This window comes from Amphiprion ocellaris, chromosome 3, assembly GCF_022539595.1.
Source record: "Amphiprion ocellaris isolate individual 3 ecotype Okinawa chromosome 3, ASM2253959v1, whole genome shotgun sequence".
Classification (NCBI taxonomy): Eukaryota; Metazoa; Chordata; class Actinopteri; family Pomacentridae; genus Amphiprion; species Amphiprion ocellaris.
In genome coordinates this window covers 23,774,525-23,792,723 of record NC_072768.1, presented here as the reverse complement: position 1 = coordinate 23,792,723, position 18,199 = coordinate 23,774,525, and the positions used below count along the sequence as shown (strand labels likewise).

Genomic DNA, 18,199 nt, shown 5'->3' with positions numbered 1-18,199 from the left:
TGGGTTCACTCAGAAATGTCTTTATTTCTGAAAGAAAAACTTTTTTTTGATAAAGTTAACATTGAATTAGTCAGAAATACAGTCTAGACATTGTTAATGTGGTAAATGACTGTTCTAGATGGAATTGGCTGATTCTAGCTGGAAACAGCTGATTTTTAATGGAATATCTACATAGGAGTACAGAGGAACATTTCCAGCAACCATCACTCCTGTGTTCTAATGCTACATTGTGTTAGCTAATGGTGTTGAAAGACTAATTGATGATTAGAAAACCCTTGTGCAACTATGTTAGTACATGAATAAAGGTGAGCTTTCATATAAAACATGAAATTGCCTGGGTGACCCCAAACTTTTGAATGGTAGTGTAAATAAAATGTAATTTAATTAAATTTTTTCAAAAAAAAAAAAAAAAAGATATTTTTTTGGTCTGTTTTTGAGCAGGCCAATATTACCACCAGACAGTGACCTTTTAATGTGTGTCTGCCTTTTTGTTTTGTCCTTAGGAAATGGCTGCATATAAGATAGCGGCCCTGCAGAAGGCCTTGGATGATAGCGTCCCCTCAGCAGACCTGGAGAGAGCTAACAAACAGTACACAGAGCTAACTGTCAAATATAGAGACATGCTACAGAGGGACAGCCGCCTCATACAGAGAACCACCAACCTTGAACATTTAGAGGTATTGAAACACATTAACTGTCCACATATTTTCATTCCACCTCCAAAATGCATTTTCTTATTTTAGGATGTTGACTGACTCACTGTAGCATTTTTTGTCTTCTTGTCTCTCAGAGTGAGAACGAGTCTCTGCGAGAACAAATCTCTGTCATGAAAAAAGAACTGGAGATCACTAAGGAGAAACTTAATACATTAGAGCAAGCATTGGAGAACATCAATTCAACTGGTAAATTCAGGATACTGCTCATTGTAGATATTTTCGTCTTTCAGAAAAAAAGTTGGAGCTTTGTTTGTTTTAATTTGAATCGAAAATGTGTCATACTGGTAATACTACAAAACAGCAAAACTGTTTTTTGACTGACACAATGAAGAGATCAACTCTAGCCAAATAGTATTTCAACACAGCATAAACACACTGGATGAATAAAAACTTTTTTTTCTTGTGTTTGCAACTTGAACGTCCAACAACCAGCAAACAATTTGCAGCGATATGGTGATGCCAATAAGCTTAGTCAAGGGTACAAGCATCCCACAAGGCCAAAAAATTACAGCCTTCCTGTGCTGCAGTCTACTTTTAGTCCTGCATACATTCAAAGCTTTAATTTCTCAGATGATTAGCTAAAAAGTGCAATCTCTGAGATTTTGAGCACAAATATAGCATTAATTCAGCAGCAAACAACTGTCTGCTATGATTTAGTGGATTAATGGCATCCTTAGCAGAAAAGTCACACTTGTAATTTGAGCTTCTCTGTTCTATGTTTTGGCATCTGATCCAGCCGTGCGTGCATATTAGCGTATGTAAGTCCCTCCCTTTGAAACTGTTGCCTGTTCACCTATTCATTAACAAAAGTGACCTTTTACATATCATTGTTAAAGCGAAAGTGCAGTCAGGAGCATTTAGCTGGTATATTAGTAATTTATAAATAAGATGTCTTAATTATGTTACTTGGCTAGTTTATGTGGACCTATTTCATCTCAGTGTCAGAGTCTCTACAGCCTCTTTCCTTCTTCTTGCCCACTGTCTCTGTACAGTCATTGGTTTCTCCCACCACTGGTCTGTTCCACACACATGGATCCAATTGGTGTAGAGTCCAATGAGAATACCAGTGAGAGTGCTCACTAACTCCACACGAATGTTCAGACTGTTCGGACCAACATTTACACCTCAAGGTCGCTTTTAGTCCAACAGTTTACTTACTTTTTGTGTATACAGTGTCACGGCTCATGTTGCCTCAGAGCTAAAAAGACACAGGCCATGTGAACATAACGCTATATGAGGTGTGGGATACATGATTGGAGCTGGATTTTTTTTCGTTGGCTCATGTTCAACTTTCTGGTTGTAGATGAAATGTGAAGGAGAGGGGAGATGTGTCTCTGATGCGCTGGTTTGTTTTAAGCCAGTGCTCTAGCAACATCCAGTGGTTCTGAATGTCATAGACGTCACCTTTCAGTACATTTAGCTTCATTGTGAGCGCTCTTTGGATTTGAGCTGTGGCAAGTGGTGTCATCACATTTCTGTCTCACCAGAAAGGACGTTAGGTAGAATGTCATCATAGCCGATGTGAATGTTGGCAAGGACTGCAACAAAAATAATCTGCCCCCCACCCCCAACAAAAAGAATTACTGCTACATGGGTCAACTGTCTCATCTGAATTATATGAAAGTATATAATACCACTGTTTAACTTGAGTAAATCCTACTCTATGGATTCCACCCTGTATGTTTAATTATCATTTTAAACTGTGGCTTTTTCGTTATGATCAGGAGAGCAATATGGGATGGATAAGGCAGACAAGGGGTCAGTCAACAATGAGACGGTATCTATTGCGAGAAGAATCACCACTTTAGAGATGAAGGAGTTGAACGAGAGGCAGAGAGCTGAGCATGCCCACAAAATGTATGAACACACGAGAAACTCCCTCAGGCAAGTGGAAGAGCGCAACTTAGAACTGGAGTCCAAGTTTGCAGAGGTAAGATATTTCTGTCAACTACTTGAGACATGTGGTGCGAGGTCTAATAGGATTGGATTAAATGCATGATTTTTTTTTTTTTTTTAATGTCATACAGACCCTGTTTAGCAAGATTTTTTATTTTGCTATCTCTATTTTTTGGTTCATGACCCTTGTAAACCACAAAATACCTCACTTATTTAAACATTTTTATAACTTGTCAGTGGGTGCCAGATCCTTCCCAGTTTAGGCTTGTCTTCACCAAAGTAGTGACTTGTGTAGTAGTTTTATCTCTGTTTTTCCTTAGTTGACCAAGATGAATGTAGAGGCCCAAAGGGTGGAGCGGGAGCTGAGAGATGAGCTAGCAGACAGCATCAGCAAGGCTGTGAGTGACGCCGACAGAGCCAAAATTGCAGAGTTGGAGAAGGCAGAGGCTGAACTTCGCATCGAAGTTTCCAAGTACGTTTAACAAGCCTTAGATTGATGATTATTATGTTATCATAAGATGTAAGTTTTGTAAAAGACTGTATTCACAATCATACCATAATGTTTTTGAGGTCGTAACACTATCAAGAATTAGAGTCTTATTAATCTGAATCAGAAATACTTTAATAGTGCCCACAAAGATAAGCCCGTTCCAGTGTAACAGGATCAAGATTAGTCATTTTTTAAAATCGTATTTCTTTTTGACAAAATAATGCACTTTGGTCTCATGTTGATATCACACTAATTTATTAAATTCTTACTTCTATTCACCAGTGACTCAACTAATACACAGCAACCTTAAATGTTTAAAGCTGAATGGTCCAGTCATTTAGCAGATTTTTAACAGGAAAATGTTAAAATCATTTTTACTTATATTGCAATTACACTGGGAAGAAAAATGTCCATCTGTATTAATTATCTGTTCCTGCTGGTAGACTCAAACACTTGGCCACTGCACATGCTCATATTTTGTATCTTGGTCTGCCATGACATGCAGCCTCATACTGATTATATCATAATGGTAGTATTCAGATTATTTACAAGTAAAAAATAAATGTAGAACATGCAATATATGCTTATTTTTTTCAGACTTCAGGAGGTGTCTGATGTAGCCACTGCACAGGTATCTGCTCTACAGGCCAGACAGAAGTCCAAAGAGAAAGAAGTAGAAGCTTTGAGGAGACAAATACTCGACTACCAGGTAACAGGGCATTCTTTTTTAATCCTCTTGTTTCGTTTACATTGATTTATTGAAACTGCCTACTGACTTCATGCAAGAACTTGTCAAATCCGATAGTTCACTGCACTTTCTGTTAGTTATCTACTGACAGGTGATATTTCAATATTAGTCACTGTTTCTGTTACATTTCCCTGACTTGTACAGTCTTTTTGATGTTTACTTTCTGTGTGGTGAAAACAAAATAGAAAAGTTATCCCAGTGCTTTTCAATTTTTTATATGTTTTGTAGACAAAAATGCAATCATCTTGTACAGCTCTTCCAATATTAAGTTGGTTAAAAATTATGTTGGAATATTCAAACCAAAATAAGTCGGCTGTTTCACAGCAGTTACTTGCATTAATGAAGGCTGACTTCACACTGTGTCTCTTTACCCACAGTCACAATCAGATGAGAAGGCCCTTATTGCGAAGCTCCACCAGCACATTGTAACTCTGCAGCTAAGTGAGTCAGCTGCTCTGGGAAAACTGGAGGCTGCAACCTCTCATATCCAGCAGCTGGAGGCCTGCAAGCTGCGTGCTGACCAGAAGCTGGATGCCAGTGAGCGCACTCTCTTCCTTGCCCGCCAGGAGGGCAGAAACCGCTCCAAGCACCTACGGCAGACCATCCAGTCGCTACGTAGGCAGTTCGCTGGAGCACTGCCACTTCAGCAGCAAGAAAGGTTCTCTGTAATGATGGTGAGCCTCCAGGAGGACAGAGCAAAATCCCAGGAGGAGAAGAGAAAGGCCGAGGAAGAGAGGAGGAGGGTGGAGGGAAGGGCTGAGGAGCTCGAACTGAAGCTTCGAGGGATGGAGGAGCTCATCTCAACACTGAAGGATGTGAAAGGGGCTCAGAAGGTCGGTGGGGAAAAGTTTGTGGTATTGGCACAGATATTTACTGATATATGATTTACAGTAGAGCAGCAATGTCACACTGCTGGTCTTAGGATCTCAAGTGGTAGTGGAACATCTTATGCCAAATTTGTGAGCTGCAATCACTGATAACCACTATACTGTATATAAATCAAAACAGGTTACTGAATGGCACAAGAAGATGGAAGAAGCTCGCCTGCAGGAGCTAAGAAAAGGCAGGGAGCTAGTGGTCCAGAGGGAGGAAATCAGGTACCTAAAGAACCTTGTGGAGGAGCAGGAGCGAGCCATCCACATGCTGGAAGAGGACATTGTGCAACAAAACACTGTAAGAAAAAGCTATTGGAGCTTTCTGTGCACACACTCACAAATTTGCTCCATTCTGTGTCATTTTATTCATACTAAGACAGCATATATAGTACATGGAGTCATCAGCAGTGTCATACACAAAACAATTATTGCGGCATGATTCAAAATAAGTAGATAGTAATGTAGACATGAAAACCTCACTCTTCAATGAGCTTTTTAGTACATTAATGTGTCATGGTAATTCAGGAAAGTCTTCTCTTTACCATATGAAGCTTCAAGAAGAGCGCCAGCTAGCGTGGGATCAACGAGAGGTGGAGTTGGAGCGTCAACTGGACCACTACGAGAAACACCAAAATGAAATTTTGAATGGTGCAGAAAAGGTACATTTTTCTACTTGAGCTGGATTTCCTGCTTTTTAATTTTTTTGGGTTTGGTAAGCAATCAAGTTTTATATTGTTTGTTTTATTTATTTAATTACATTTACAAATACAGTTTGCTACATTTTTAGTACATTTCTAAAACAACTCGCTGCCATGATACCATGCCATGTTTTTGGTTGTTTCAGTTTGAGGAAGGTACAGGATCCCTACCAGACCCAACTCTACCGCTTGCTCATCAGTTTGAGTTTGCTTTGGGTAAAATCAGAGAACATGTCCGCACTATTTTGGACACACAGGCCACCTGCAAAAGTCTGAACAAGGCATAGTATTCATTCCCTGCTCATACAATCAGTATACCTCATCAATCAAATACATAGCATTATTATTGTGTATTACTGTTTGAGCTCTGTACTCATTCATATGCAGAGGTTGAAAGAAAAAGAAGAAGCTCTCTGGAAGGCAGAACAGAACATTGTGTCCAGGGATAAAGTGATCAACGAGCTGCGTCTTCGGCTCCCAGCTTCTGCTAACAGGGAACGCCTGCTAGCGGACCTGATGAAGCACGAAGAGAGCCAGTCAGGTAGTCAGCCTGCCCTCAAGCTGGCTCACCAGACCATCAAAGACCTTCAGGGTCGACTTGACAAAAAAGAGGATGTGCTAAAGAAATACCAGAACCAGCTGGCTCAAGCAAGACAGGTACAGTGATACAAGGAGAGATAGTGGGTCTTCAGCCTTTTTCTCTATGCTGTAAGTCTCTTATGTGGTTTCTTTGAGGAATTACTCTGTGAGTAACATTTAACATTCATTAGCTGCAATGTCTCTTTTAACTGTCTGACTACTACAACCAAACATCCAATAAATGAAAAACCATAACATCACAGCATTTAATTAAGCGGTTATATTAAGTGTTACTTATTATCTCTACAAATGAAGATTAGGGCAATGGTGAATGAAGTATTCAGATCATTAACTTCATTAAAGAGTACTAATACTACAATCTCTATGTACTCTCTTTGTTTCATTTAATGACACACTGTTGACCCTAGGATCAAGAGGAGATGATAAAGAGACATCAGGAGGAGTTGAAAACGGTGCATCAGAAGTTGGACCTGCACACAGATACCTCCCCGGACCACTTCAAACACACAGCAATGGTACTTATGAATCTATGTTTCTTTAGGAACCAAGGTCTGTTTAAATATACAAGCCTTGTATTTACACTGTGAATATTTACAATATTTGGACAAGGTCTGCATTGCAGTTCCATACAATCTTGCCTGACCTTTCACACACACCAGCCAATGTTTCATGGGAAATATCCCATATTTCAGTGTAACATAAGCTGTTTGAAAACCATGTGTTGCAGCTGTGTAAAGAACAGTCAGCATAGACATTGAAGTCATTGTGTGTCTTTGAGTACCAGTTTAAATTTCAAGCTGTGCTTTGTTTGAAGCAGGTTTAAATGTTTTGTTTAAAGCTTCCTCTTTTTTATTTCTTGTCCAGGAGTTGATGAAGAAGTCCACTATCAGCGTGCCAACCTCCAAGCACCTGAAGCGTCTGGCTGAGTTAGAACAGACAGTGGCCGAGCAGGACATTTCACTCTGCTCCATCACAGAGAAGCTGAAGCTGACCACTGCTGAGCTGGATCGACAGAGGACCGCCATGGAAACACAGGCTAAGAAACATGCAGACGAGATATCAAAGTGATTTTTTTTTTATTAATTTATTTCTTTGTTAGTTTGACCCAGTATTCACCTCTTGTAGTTATTTAAATGAATACATTATCATTAGAATGTTGCAATTCTTAACAAAACCACACATAAAGGCTCTTAACAGCATTTCTCTATAGATAGGTTGCACAAAATCTTAACAATTTAAAGTAATAAGTGCAGTTTATTAACTTGCAGTTCGCTTTAAGGTCATTGTTAACATCTAGCAACACTGAGAGAATGAACATGTTGAACAATGACAAATATCATTGTATTTCTTTCCAAATATTAGTTAACACGTGATCTTAAGTGCAAAGTCGGGACAACTTTGCTGTGAAGAGCTGCCTTGTGAACTTCAGATTAACAGAAGAATAATCACACATTCATGTTGTAAGTGTGAAACGTCTAGCGCAAAGCAACTCTAAATCCAGGCCACTGGTGATGTCAGCCAGGATTACACCTTTTGTTTGATCAGCCTTGAACATTGCCTTATGAGATGCGATCAAAAATCCTGAGGCTGTACCTAAAAAACAATCATATACCATACCTGCTTTCAATTTGGCCGGCTTTCACTTCAAAGTAGTCTCCTTGCGCAAAGATTCACAGCTTCCAGTGCTGTCATACTTACACAACACTCCCTGGATGTCATGCTATGTAAATATGACTAGACCTGGAATGTAAGGTCACAATTATTCACCAAACAGGCAAATTGCCCAGTTAGATTTTGACAGAAATATTGTCTGATGATTAAACTGTCAACCAAACAGCAGGAAGATTTTTCAGATCTAGCAGAAATACCACCCTGCTTGTAATAAATCCTGCCCTGTGTGTTTCAGAATGAGTACTAAACACGCCCTTGGTAATAATAAATTAAAGTAATGCACACGTACTTCAAAATTGTTTAGTCATTACTTATACTAATTCAGGCTTTGGGCTACTAGTTTTTTTGTTGTCGTTGTTGTTTGTAAGAGTTTGGTTGAGGGCTTTTTCTGTATGTTCCTTGCAAGTATTTGACCCATGACTACATCCCTTTCACGACACATTCACTGAAGAGACACATGTTGGACACATTTTGGGACTCATGACTCAAAATGATAAAGTAAAAATCATCTTAGAAATATGTAAAAATTATGCAATATATTTATGTTTTTTAAAAAACTAACAGAGGGGATTTGTTTCAGGCTGGAAGAGAATCATGTTGGCAAGTTGATCGCTCTGACTGGTGAGACTGAGAATCAGAGGAGCCAGATGGCACAGATGGAGAAGGAGATGAACAACCTCCAGACTGAGCTGGAAGTCCAGAAGGAGGCCAACATCCGCTCCCCCAGCAACACCATGAAAAACCTAGTGGAGCGACTAAAAGCACAGCTCACACAGAAAGAGAAACAGCTCAAGGTTGTTCTTTGTTGTAGTCTTGTTTCTTTCATTCTATGTTTAAAGGCAAGAAGCATTACGTAGTTGGTTACTTTACAAAATCACCCAGATTCATTTTAGGGCAATGAGGAATTGCAGTGTATTCCTTATTGCCATGTTCCCTCTAGTACCTCTGTTTCATCTTAGTGCAAAGATGTGAAATACATCTGGAGTCTTCTCTGTCTGCTGGATGGATGGACTGACCTCTGAATTCATCACATTAATCATAACTGGCTTCTATGTGTCCCCTGTCTCCTTAGTCTCTTAGTAAAGCTCTACTGGAGCTGAGGGCAGAGATGACATCTGCCGCAGAGGAGCAAGTCATAGCAAGTGCTGCACAAAAAGAGGAGAACCTCAATGTACAGATGTTGGTTGACAGACACACCAAAGACTTGAAGGTGAGAAGCCATCGTCATCATATTAATTAGGTTGATATCTGGTTACTGTAAACGTCAAAGCATATGATTCACATCATTTTCATCAAACCATTCAGTGACTGCTCGTGCTCCATGGGGCATTATCATTCTGGAATCAGGATAGAAATGTTTCATTATAAGATAAAAGTGATCACATAGGATGACTTTGGATTGAATTTCCTTAAAGTAACATTAAAGTCATATACTCCTGCTTTTTTACTTGCCAACAGCCTATATGATTCTGGTCTATGCTGATTTACAGTCACAATAGCTTTGGCTTTAGAAGGAGCTACGTGTTTCTGAATAGTAGCCAACCCTAAGGTGAATTTGATGAACACATTGCATGTGTCAGTCTCCGTGTACAAGTGCATATTTGACATCTGGTTGGCTTTAATTGGCCCTCCTCTTTTCAGTTAACACCATTTACAACTTATGAAGGCAAAGTCAGATATACAAAGTCAGCACATAAATAAAGTTGTCCTCCATCTGAAAACAAAAACTGGTTAGTGTGTGTATCATGGGATGGAAAACAATAATACATTGCAAGATCACAGAAAATAAAGTGACATGTTACCAACAAATTGTTGTATTTAGAGATATTGGTATTCACTGAATGCATTTGTACGAGGCTGCAGCTAATTTTAACTGAAAAAAGTAGTTTACTAGTGAGGATTGACAGCAGCAATGTGTATACAACAAACAACACTGTGTTGGTAGTGTGAACATGTCACCCAATGCATTAATGCTGCTCACTGATGTATTTTGAATAGTACTGGAGTAATAATGTAGCTATCCAACATGTCAGGCTTTGAATATACGGGCAGTGCTTAGTAGAATCATTTCTTTTGGTTGTTTCAGATTTTTAATACCATCTGTTATCAACAACAAAAATAGTTAATATAACCGAACTTACATTTTAAGTTGGAAAAAAACTTAAATACTTCTTTTCCAAGACACGAGTGCAAGAACTTAATGAGGAACTTCAAGCTGCAAAAGAGTCTGCCAAAGCAGCCCGAGGCCGGGAAAGTAAGCTGAAAGAAGAAGTGGACGGATTGAACCAAGACATCCAGAGGTGTCAGAAAACCCAGAGACGCCTGCAGGCTGAAAAGGAGGAGCGAGAGCAAGAAATCCAGGAGCTCAAGCAGCAAATCAAGAGGCTCACCAACGCCCTTCAGGTTAGTCTCTCTCACAAGCTTGGAATCACACACCAAGTTACCAATTTGTGCGGCAGCATTCAGTTTGTTTTGACGTTGGCCTGGAGCTTATTGTTTTTGTTGTTGTTCAGTAAACTGTAGAGTGAATTGTTCAATGGCAGCCACATGACACAGCCACTATCGGCATAACATCATGTAGACAAGTGACCAGAATCTTCTGACTCAGGAGCAACATTTAGACCTTGAAATGAGATAAAACACTGAGGTGCGAGATGTGCAAACGCTGATAAGCTTGTCCACAGCAAATGAAAGAAAACTGAGGAATGCCTCAAGAATGGAGTCTCACATTCTGCTATGATTTAAAATAAACTTGATATCTGATCTGATTTAGTTATTCAGGTTTTAATGTGCATCAGTGCCACATAGCATGTTTTTACAGTTAGTGTCTTGCTTTTCTCACAAACAGAAAATGTCCTATTCTGTACCACTGGCAGTCTCCACTGTTCTTGTCTGGATAAAATGAGGTGGTTTGAAAATCTGTTCCTGCGCATTTGTTCATTAGAATCAGCCAGAACCAGATGAGAGAGGACCGGCCATTGAGAATCTGCAGAAGAAGATCAGGAGGCTGGAGTCTGACTTGGAGAAAAGAGCAGAAATAAAAAATGTCAAAGATGATCACAGAAAGGTTTGAACATCAGTTCAGTTAACATATAACATTTTGGACCCTACTTTTGTGAGAACCAGAGCGAGTAGTGCTGCGATCAGTTGGTATTTCCCAGCTGTGAGGGCTGTTAGGGTTAGTGTCCTGGTACATGGTGCACAGATGGGAGGAGATTCATTAACATGAGGCAGTGCAAAGAGAGTTGTTGGTATATTAATGGAAATTAATATCACTCTGTGACCAGTCTATCGATTTATCAACACACTCAAATAAGATACTTGGAAGAAAGTATTATTGTGTAATTTTTAGACAAATGCTTAACCTGTAAATGCATCAGTGGGTCAAAAATGACTGTGAGATCGTTTTCTTGCAATATCTTTGTAATTAAAAGTTTTTATCATTTCATTTTCTACTTATTCCTCAAAAAACATGTTTTTGATATCATTCCATTAAAATTTTTAAATTACCTTTTATACTTTTAAAGAAATTGGAAAATCTGTATTGCTACCCCAAGCTCTTTATCACTGAAAATGTCATACAAGATGCACAAACTTGGAGGGACGGAGAGCAGCAACAGCTGGAGGGAAAGAGTGTAAAAATGTTAACAAAATGGATGTTAACATTCTTCTGTTGCTGTTCTGTGTAATATTCTTCTTTTTCAATCATCATAGTGTTCAAAATCTGTTAGAAAGTGAAAAATAAACAGATTTCAAACATGAAATCATTCTTGTGTGGACAAAAATATAAAGCAAACAATAATACAAAATGATTATTCTCAACCAGAATGACAAAAATGGTGTAAAAACACATTGATTCTTATACAGGTCATTTTTGACCCACTTACGGAAGAGTGTGGAGTTCAATCACTTTTGCATCTAAGAGTTAAATAGTAAAAATTCAATTAGCAGCAGATAATTTTCAAAAAGAATTAAAAGAACAGCGCAGTGATTCTGGATGTATTTTTTCAATTGCTGGATATTGTATGCATGCCTTCTTCCCTGCAGTTTTTAAAGCCCTGCAGCCTTTAATCACTCACCGCATCACCCAAACTACTAATTAGTGACCTTTTCACCAGGACATTTTGCATTTTGTGTTGCTGCACTTAAATGAAACAGGTGTACTTGGAGATGCCCTGACAGTCCATATACCTAAGACCTAATACTTTGCTCCTGGCGCATTGCTGTTATTTTAATTACTATCTCCTGCTGAATCTTCAGTTGATGTATGACTTGCCTGTCGGACAGACTAAAGAAGAAATAGTGCGGTGGGAGGAGGGCAAGAAATGGCAAGCCAGGATGGAGAAGTTGAAGAGTTCACTAAAGGAGAAGGAACGAGAGAATGAAACACTGTGCAAACAACACAGCACTCTTAAAGACCTTTATGCCAGGTCAGTGTGTACATCACACACAGGTTTCTTTAGTCTTGCTCACGGTGTACATGATTGAATCATTTCTTGTTTTCCAACCACAACCTAAAGTTACTCGGTGAAGTCAGCTATTTTGTGAAAAACTGTCTGGTAGCTCTCTCAGTGCCATCACTATGCATACATGTCAGTAAAGCTTTTTTTTTCTTTTTAATTAGTAGTCACAAAAATAATTTACTGTTTAGCTTTATCGGAAAATTATACCTAAAGCGGTGAAAAACAATGCTACACTGTGTTTTTACATTTCTATGTGCTGTTGGCAGCCTTTTTATTCCCCTTCTATATATTATTGTGCATGTAGACTGGAACTAGAGAAGAGTGCACTGCAGAAAAAGCTTAAGGCTCGAGGTGTGACTGCTGATCAGGTGGTGGGAGTGCGATCCACTGAAATGGAAAAGGAGATGGAGGAACTGAAGAAGAAGAACTCTGAACTGGAGAAACAAATCCTCACCATAAGGTACATCAAAGTCTTTAAAAATGTTTGGCATGCTTCAAAACTTGTATATAGTTGTGTATGAAAAGATTTTTTACTTTGTAATTTATACAATATAGCTTTTATTTATAATTGGAAAAACTAGTTGATGAACAAAAGGCCAGAATTTACAGAGGAGTTAAACTTGTGCAATACTAAGTGCTCACAAAAGATTAAAAATACACACAAAGATGCAGGGAATCATTTATTAAACCCAACATAAACAATTCTGAAAAAATTTGCAATGAAGTATTACAATACAAACAAACAAACCACTGAGAGAGCGCAGTACTCTGCCAAGTCTGCTCAGTCATTGTATGATTTCTGACTGATATGTGATTTCTCAATAAGTCTGCAGCGGTGGATTTGTAGTAGGATTGCAATCATGTGATGGTCAGCAGGCAGCTGGCGTAGCGCTCACTTGTCATAGTTACAGTGACGCCGTGCCGCTATCTCGCAATGATAGAGAAATCTTTAACAAATCTGTGGATCCAGACTATAAGCTGCATCACTGCCAAAATCTAATCAGGTGGTCCTTGTGTCATTTCTGACTTTCCATGAAAGTTTTATCTAAATCTGTTACTTCGTTTTTTAAATAATGTTGTGCATAGAAAGACAGATAGACAAACGTATGCCAGTCATCACATAACTGATATTATGAGTACATTGTTTTTATAAATATATAATCATAATATCAATGTAATCATTTTCCTAAATATTGATGATTTACAGCTAAGCATATTCAGGGATATCAGAGTTTTGTTGTTAATTATTCCAGGAAAATGGAGCACCATGTTTGAAACCAGATGTTCCAAAGTCAGAATTTACAATAAAGCGAGAAGGTAAAAGTAAAGGTGTTCCAGGTTCCAAGTTCCAGATCCTGAAATTATGAGCAAGGATATGTAAAGAATACCTCACCTGATGAAATAAAGAAGGGTCTACAGTGTATATAAATAAACAACAGCCGATAAGTCTGCTGTCTGATAAACTGAGCACTATGGGAAAATCCAAGTAAAAGGATATCTGTGCAATCTCAGCTGTACAGGCAGATATAGCTATACATTTTTTAATATCATAGAATTCTGCCATGAAATAAATAACGTCAAATTCCTAACTGAATATTTTATAAATCAGTGATAAGGTGTGCAATAATAGTTATAACATTGTACAGTATATCTAAATTTATCATTTGTAGAAAATTACAGGTAGGGGGTTATATTTTGATGGTGCTGTTTGAAAGCAAAATAAATAAAACAAGATAACAACATCTGTGCCAATGTTATCACATGAACACGTTTGGTAAGAACCTCTTTAAATGCAGTTATTATTTAGCTTGATGTCAGTTGAACATTCACCTTTAACCATAAAGTTAACAGTAATAACAACTTGAACTGAAATTTAACTGAAAACTACAATAAATAACAGACATAGTAATAAAATAAATACATGAAGTATGTAGAATGACAATGCTGACCTCATGAATTATTTGTACTTAATTTGTAATATTAACAAGATCACCTTGTTCCTAATGCATTTTCCAGTCTGTTGTATTCTTTCCATGTCTTTATATACTATATATACTAGCATACACGCAAGGAAATCTAACATCTATTAAATGTGATATTAAGCAATGTCAGATCCTCACTGACAAATCTCACCATACTATTATTTAATCCTAACCAAGACTTGTTTTCTTGTTGAATGAGCAGACAGCACCAGGCTTTACCTCGAGATGACGCAGTGGACAATCTGATGCTGAGGAACCGCTTCCTGGAGGAGAGACTCCACTCCTTAGAGAGCCAGATACCCAAAGACCCTCCATCAAGACCGTCAGTAAGTGATCAGTTAGTTGTTAGATAAACAAAGAAATAAGATAAATCGATCACACTGACATCTGTAAGTTGTTTCTAGAGCAAAAATGCCAAATATTTTCAGGTTCCAGCTGATCAGGTCACACAAAACAAATAATTTTAGGTAAAACTTAAGCTGCTGTTTAAGTCAGCTGAATAACAAAAAGAATCAGAAACGACTTTGATAAATGATTAATCATTGCAGTCATTTATCACGCATTTTCTCTTACACTACAAAAGTTCAAAAGTTTATGGTCACCCAGACAATTTCATGTTTTCCATGAAAACTCACACTTGTATTCATGTGCTATCATAATTGCCCAAGGGTTTTCTAATCATCAATTAGCCTTTCAACACCATTAGCTAACACAATGTAGCATTAGAACACAGGAATGATGGTTGCTGGAAATGGGCCTCTGTGCCCCTATATAGATATCCCATTAAAAAACAGCTGTTTCCAGTTAGAATAGTCATTTATCACATTACCAATGTTTAAACTGTATTTCTGATTCATTTAATGTTGTCTTCACTGAAAAAAAATGCTTTTCTTTCAAAAATAAGGACATTTCTCAGTGACCCCAAATTTTTCAACAGTAGTGTATGTCACTGTAAACTTAATATATTTCTGTTTTGGACTGTTGGTCAGAAAACCAGTCCAATTTTCACTATGTGGTCCCATATAGGTTCCAACTACAGGATTATGATACAACTCCAGCTCCATGTTTCATACACAGTGAGACCTTACATTAATTGCAACATGTCCAGTATATAGTTAACAGTACAGTTCACTACATGTACTGAACAAAGCATTTTCACTTTTCTGTACTGAGAAACAAAGATGCTTTTTGTTTTTCTCAGTCCTTCTCATTGTTTACTTTCTTTCTTTATGTGTCTCCTTCGTCACCGGTTTTCATCTGATTGATTGTCTGTGAAGGGCAAAAGCATCTGTTCCCAGGCTCTGAAAGGGATTTGTTCTGGCACTTTTGATGTTGAGGATGGGTCATGCGAAGGGAATGCAGCATCCCGTTGTGTTGAGTCCTTCAGAGACACTGTCAGTCCTGGCACTGTTGAGGACACCTGTGGCCATCAGAGGGAGGCAAAGCAATGTCGGACAGATGTAGAAACTCAAACCAGCTTTGTTTGTACTGAACAAGAAGGACTGAACCTTGATATGACAGAAGTCACAGCAGCTGACAAAACAGATGTGGTCACAGAAGCAGATGTTGATGATAATTACATTGAAGAACATGAGAGACAAAGAGGAGCAGATGTTATAAAAAGTCCACAAGACACAAAAGACATCCCAATGGCTGAAAAACAGGAAGAACCACAGGCCAATAAAGGAAGCGAGTTCGAGCCTAATGATCCAGCAGAAAGACCAGAATCGGTTGTGTCACCCTCTGCTCCAGAGGCAGTTACAGATGATCAAACAAGTGAAACAGTTAATAAAGATGGTTCTGGTGAATTAGATGGTGAAGACACAGAAGATGATGAGGTGGTAATCCTATCAGAAAAGCCAAAACAGACTGAGGAACAGATTGAGCTCAAAGATGAAGAGCACAAGACTGCAAAGGACATAAAACAAGATATTCCAGAACAGTCTTGCTCAGCAGAAACAGATGTGGATGTCAGTGCCATGCTGAGCAAACACCCAGAAAGTAGAAAATGGGATGGTCGAGTGCGAACACGAGAAAGCAGATCTCTTAGATATCTGAAGGTACTCCGGGCTTCTTTAGTCACCTTGCTGAAGTGGTAGTGTGGTGATAGTGTTAGATGTGGCAGAACAAAAGTCAGACATATCCAGTGAGTAGTGAGTGCCTTGTTAGTGTGTTGGTGTTTTTCTCCCCCATGCTGTCCATCATAGCCTTGAGGTATATAGGTAGAGACAATTCCGTGACCCCAAGAACAGACATTTAATTAAAAAGTAGAACAACAGCTGTTTCTACACTTCCTATGCAATATTCCCCACCACAGCAATTGATGATTATGAGCTAATGATTCTGTTTAATTCCCTTCCTCTGGCTCTGTCTGTGCTTTTGCTCTCCGTTAGACTTCAGGAAGAGGTACTGGCACACCATCACAGAGAGACCAGGATGCTCAAAAAGAAAACCTCAAGCTGGCCTCTGAGAACCTGGAGTTGCGCTTTCAGCTTGAGCAGACCAACAAGGACTTACCAAGACTCAAGGTACACAAAACCCAAACTGAGAGCTGTTCTGTGCAACACCAGTTCTACTATTGCAGATTTTAAGCACCTTATAAAGGGGTAGTTAGACTTTAAGGGAGCTGCACCGTTTCACTTTGGTGCCGAGAGTGAGTTAAGAGGGTTGGTACCACTCTAATGTGTAGAAAAAAGTGACAGTTGGCTTAGCTTAGGTTATAACCCCCTTTTTTCCTTTTTTTTTTGTGTTTAAATTTAACAAGATATAGTACATTTTGGAGCTTCAGAGGTCCTGACAGGTAGATGCTTTTATCTTCTTAAGGAAAGTGCAATACTCTCCATATCTGTAAGCACCCGCTAGGGTCCATGTGACATCAATTTCATCATCTTCCCAAGTCTGAGAGTCTTCGTGGACCCCTCCGTGATGCAACTTGTTGCACATGTATGGAAAAAGACTAGAATGTAGTTTAATAACTACTACATCTCTGTATGTCTGCAGCTGTCTGTGTGCTCGTCCAACGAGGTGTAAGGAAGGGTTAACTCTGAGGCTGTGCATACTTTGCCAGTGGCCTAGTTAGTAGTATGACACCCTCAATAAATCCTTGTGCACACCGGCAGCTGGGAACATCAAAGATGCATAGTTGTTTTTATTATACCACTTTTCTAGCTCGCTGGAGTTCGCTTTGAGGGTTCCGCTCCAAACATGCAGAGAACAGTGAGTGGACACAGGAGAGTTTAGAACTTTATACTGTGTTTGCCATCAGTGGAAAGAATGTAGCTGCAACTCAGAACACCTCCAAAGTCCAGTTTAACAGGTAAGATTAAACCCCGCATAAAGTATACTCAGGTATGAACTCTCCTACGTCACAGTATACCCAGGTATAAACTGGCCCAGGCGAGAGTATACCCTGGGGTGTACTCTCGGGGGGTTAATCTGGCCTGTTACACCAGCAGCACCTGTTTCTGTTATACCACATTTAACGATCAGTTTTGAAGGTGTGGATGATGGCGAATCTCCTTTCACGGTCTCTTTTAAAGAAGGCCTCTGTTTTATGCACAATTTTTTTTCTATTGCACAGTCAGCACACTTGCAGTGCAAACAGTTTGCATGAAATGTACATCACATAGACCATTTTGGGCATGCAACAACTTCCTTCACTGCATCAGAAAGTCCACATTCAATTTAGTATCACATTAAACATTTTAAAACATCCATCCATCATCTATACACCACTTAATCCTCATTAGGGTCATGGGGGGGGCTGGAGTCTGTCCCAGCTGACTCGGGGTGAAGGCAGGGGACACCCTGGACAGGTCACCAGTCTATCACAGGGCTACATATAGAGACAAACAATCACACTCACATTCACACCTATGGACAATTTAGAATCACCTCAGCATGTTTTTAGACTGTGGGAGGAAGCCGGAGAAAACCCACACATGCACAGGGAGAACATGCAAATTCCATGCAGAAAGATCCCGGGAATGCCGGGACGAGAACCAGGGATCTTCTAGCTGCAAGACAAAAGTGCTAACCACCAAGCCACTGTGCAGCCTCA

General features: G+C 39.1%; 1 protein-coding gene across 8 annotated transcripts in view; it reads left to right on the top strand.

Moving 5' to 3' along the window:
* cep290 (centrosomal protein 290) overlaps positions 1 to 18,199 on the top strand; it is a 45,243-nt gene that overhangs the window by 21,794 nt on the left and 5,250 nt on the right. For 6 of the 8 annotated variants that reach the window (XM_055008930.1, XM_035945136.2, XM_055008929.1 and 3 more), the window contains 21 exons: positions 504 to 677; positions 791 to 902; positions 2,441 to 2,646; positions 2,933 to 3,084; positions 3,700 to 3,811; positions 4,228 to 4,683; positions 4,859 to 5,023; positions 5,277 to 5,384; positions 5,570 to 5,704; positions 5,811 to 6,080; positions 6,431 to 6,538; positions 6,888 to 7,087; positions 8,275 to 8,488; positions 8,767 to 8,904; positions 9,876 to 10,097; positions 10,639 to 10,761; positions 11,982 to 12,124; positions 12,462 to 12,617; positions 14,342 to 14,465; positions 15,417 to 16,199; positions 16,533 to 16,667. In XM_055008930.1, coding sequence (XP_054864905.1) covers positions 504 to 677; positions 791 to 902; positions 2,441 to 2,646; positions 2,933 to 3,084; positions 3,700 to 3,811; positions 4,228 to 4,683; positions 4,859 to 5,023; positions 5,277 to 5,384; positions 5,570 to 5,704; positions 5,811 to 6,080; positions 6,431 to 6,538; positions 6,888 to 7,087; positions 8,275 to 8,488; positions 8,767 to 8,904; positions 9,876 to 10,097; positions 10,639 to 10,761; positions 11,982 to 12,124; positions 12,462 to 12,617; positions 14,342 to 14,465; positions 15,417 to 16,199; positions 16,533 to 16,667 — 4,236 coding nt within the window. The remainder of the gene's footprint in view (positions 1 to 503; positions 678 to 790; positions 903 to 2,440; positions 2,647 to 2,932; positions 3,085 to 3,699; positions 3,812 to 4,227; positions 4,684 to 4,858; positions 5,024 to 5,276; positions 5,385 to 5,569; positions 5,705 to 5,810; positions 6,081 to 6,430; positions 6,539 to 6,887; positions 7,088 to 8,274; positions 8,489 to 8,766; positions 8,905 to 9,875; positions 10,098 to 10,638; positions 10,762 to 11,981; positions 12,125 to 12,461; positions 12,618 to 14,341; positions 14,466 to 15,416; positions 16,200 to 16,532; positions 16,668 to 18,199) is intronic. The other 2 variants (XM_035945137.2, XM_035945135.2) reach the window with 1 other exon arrangement.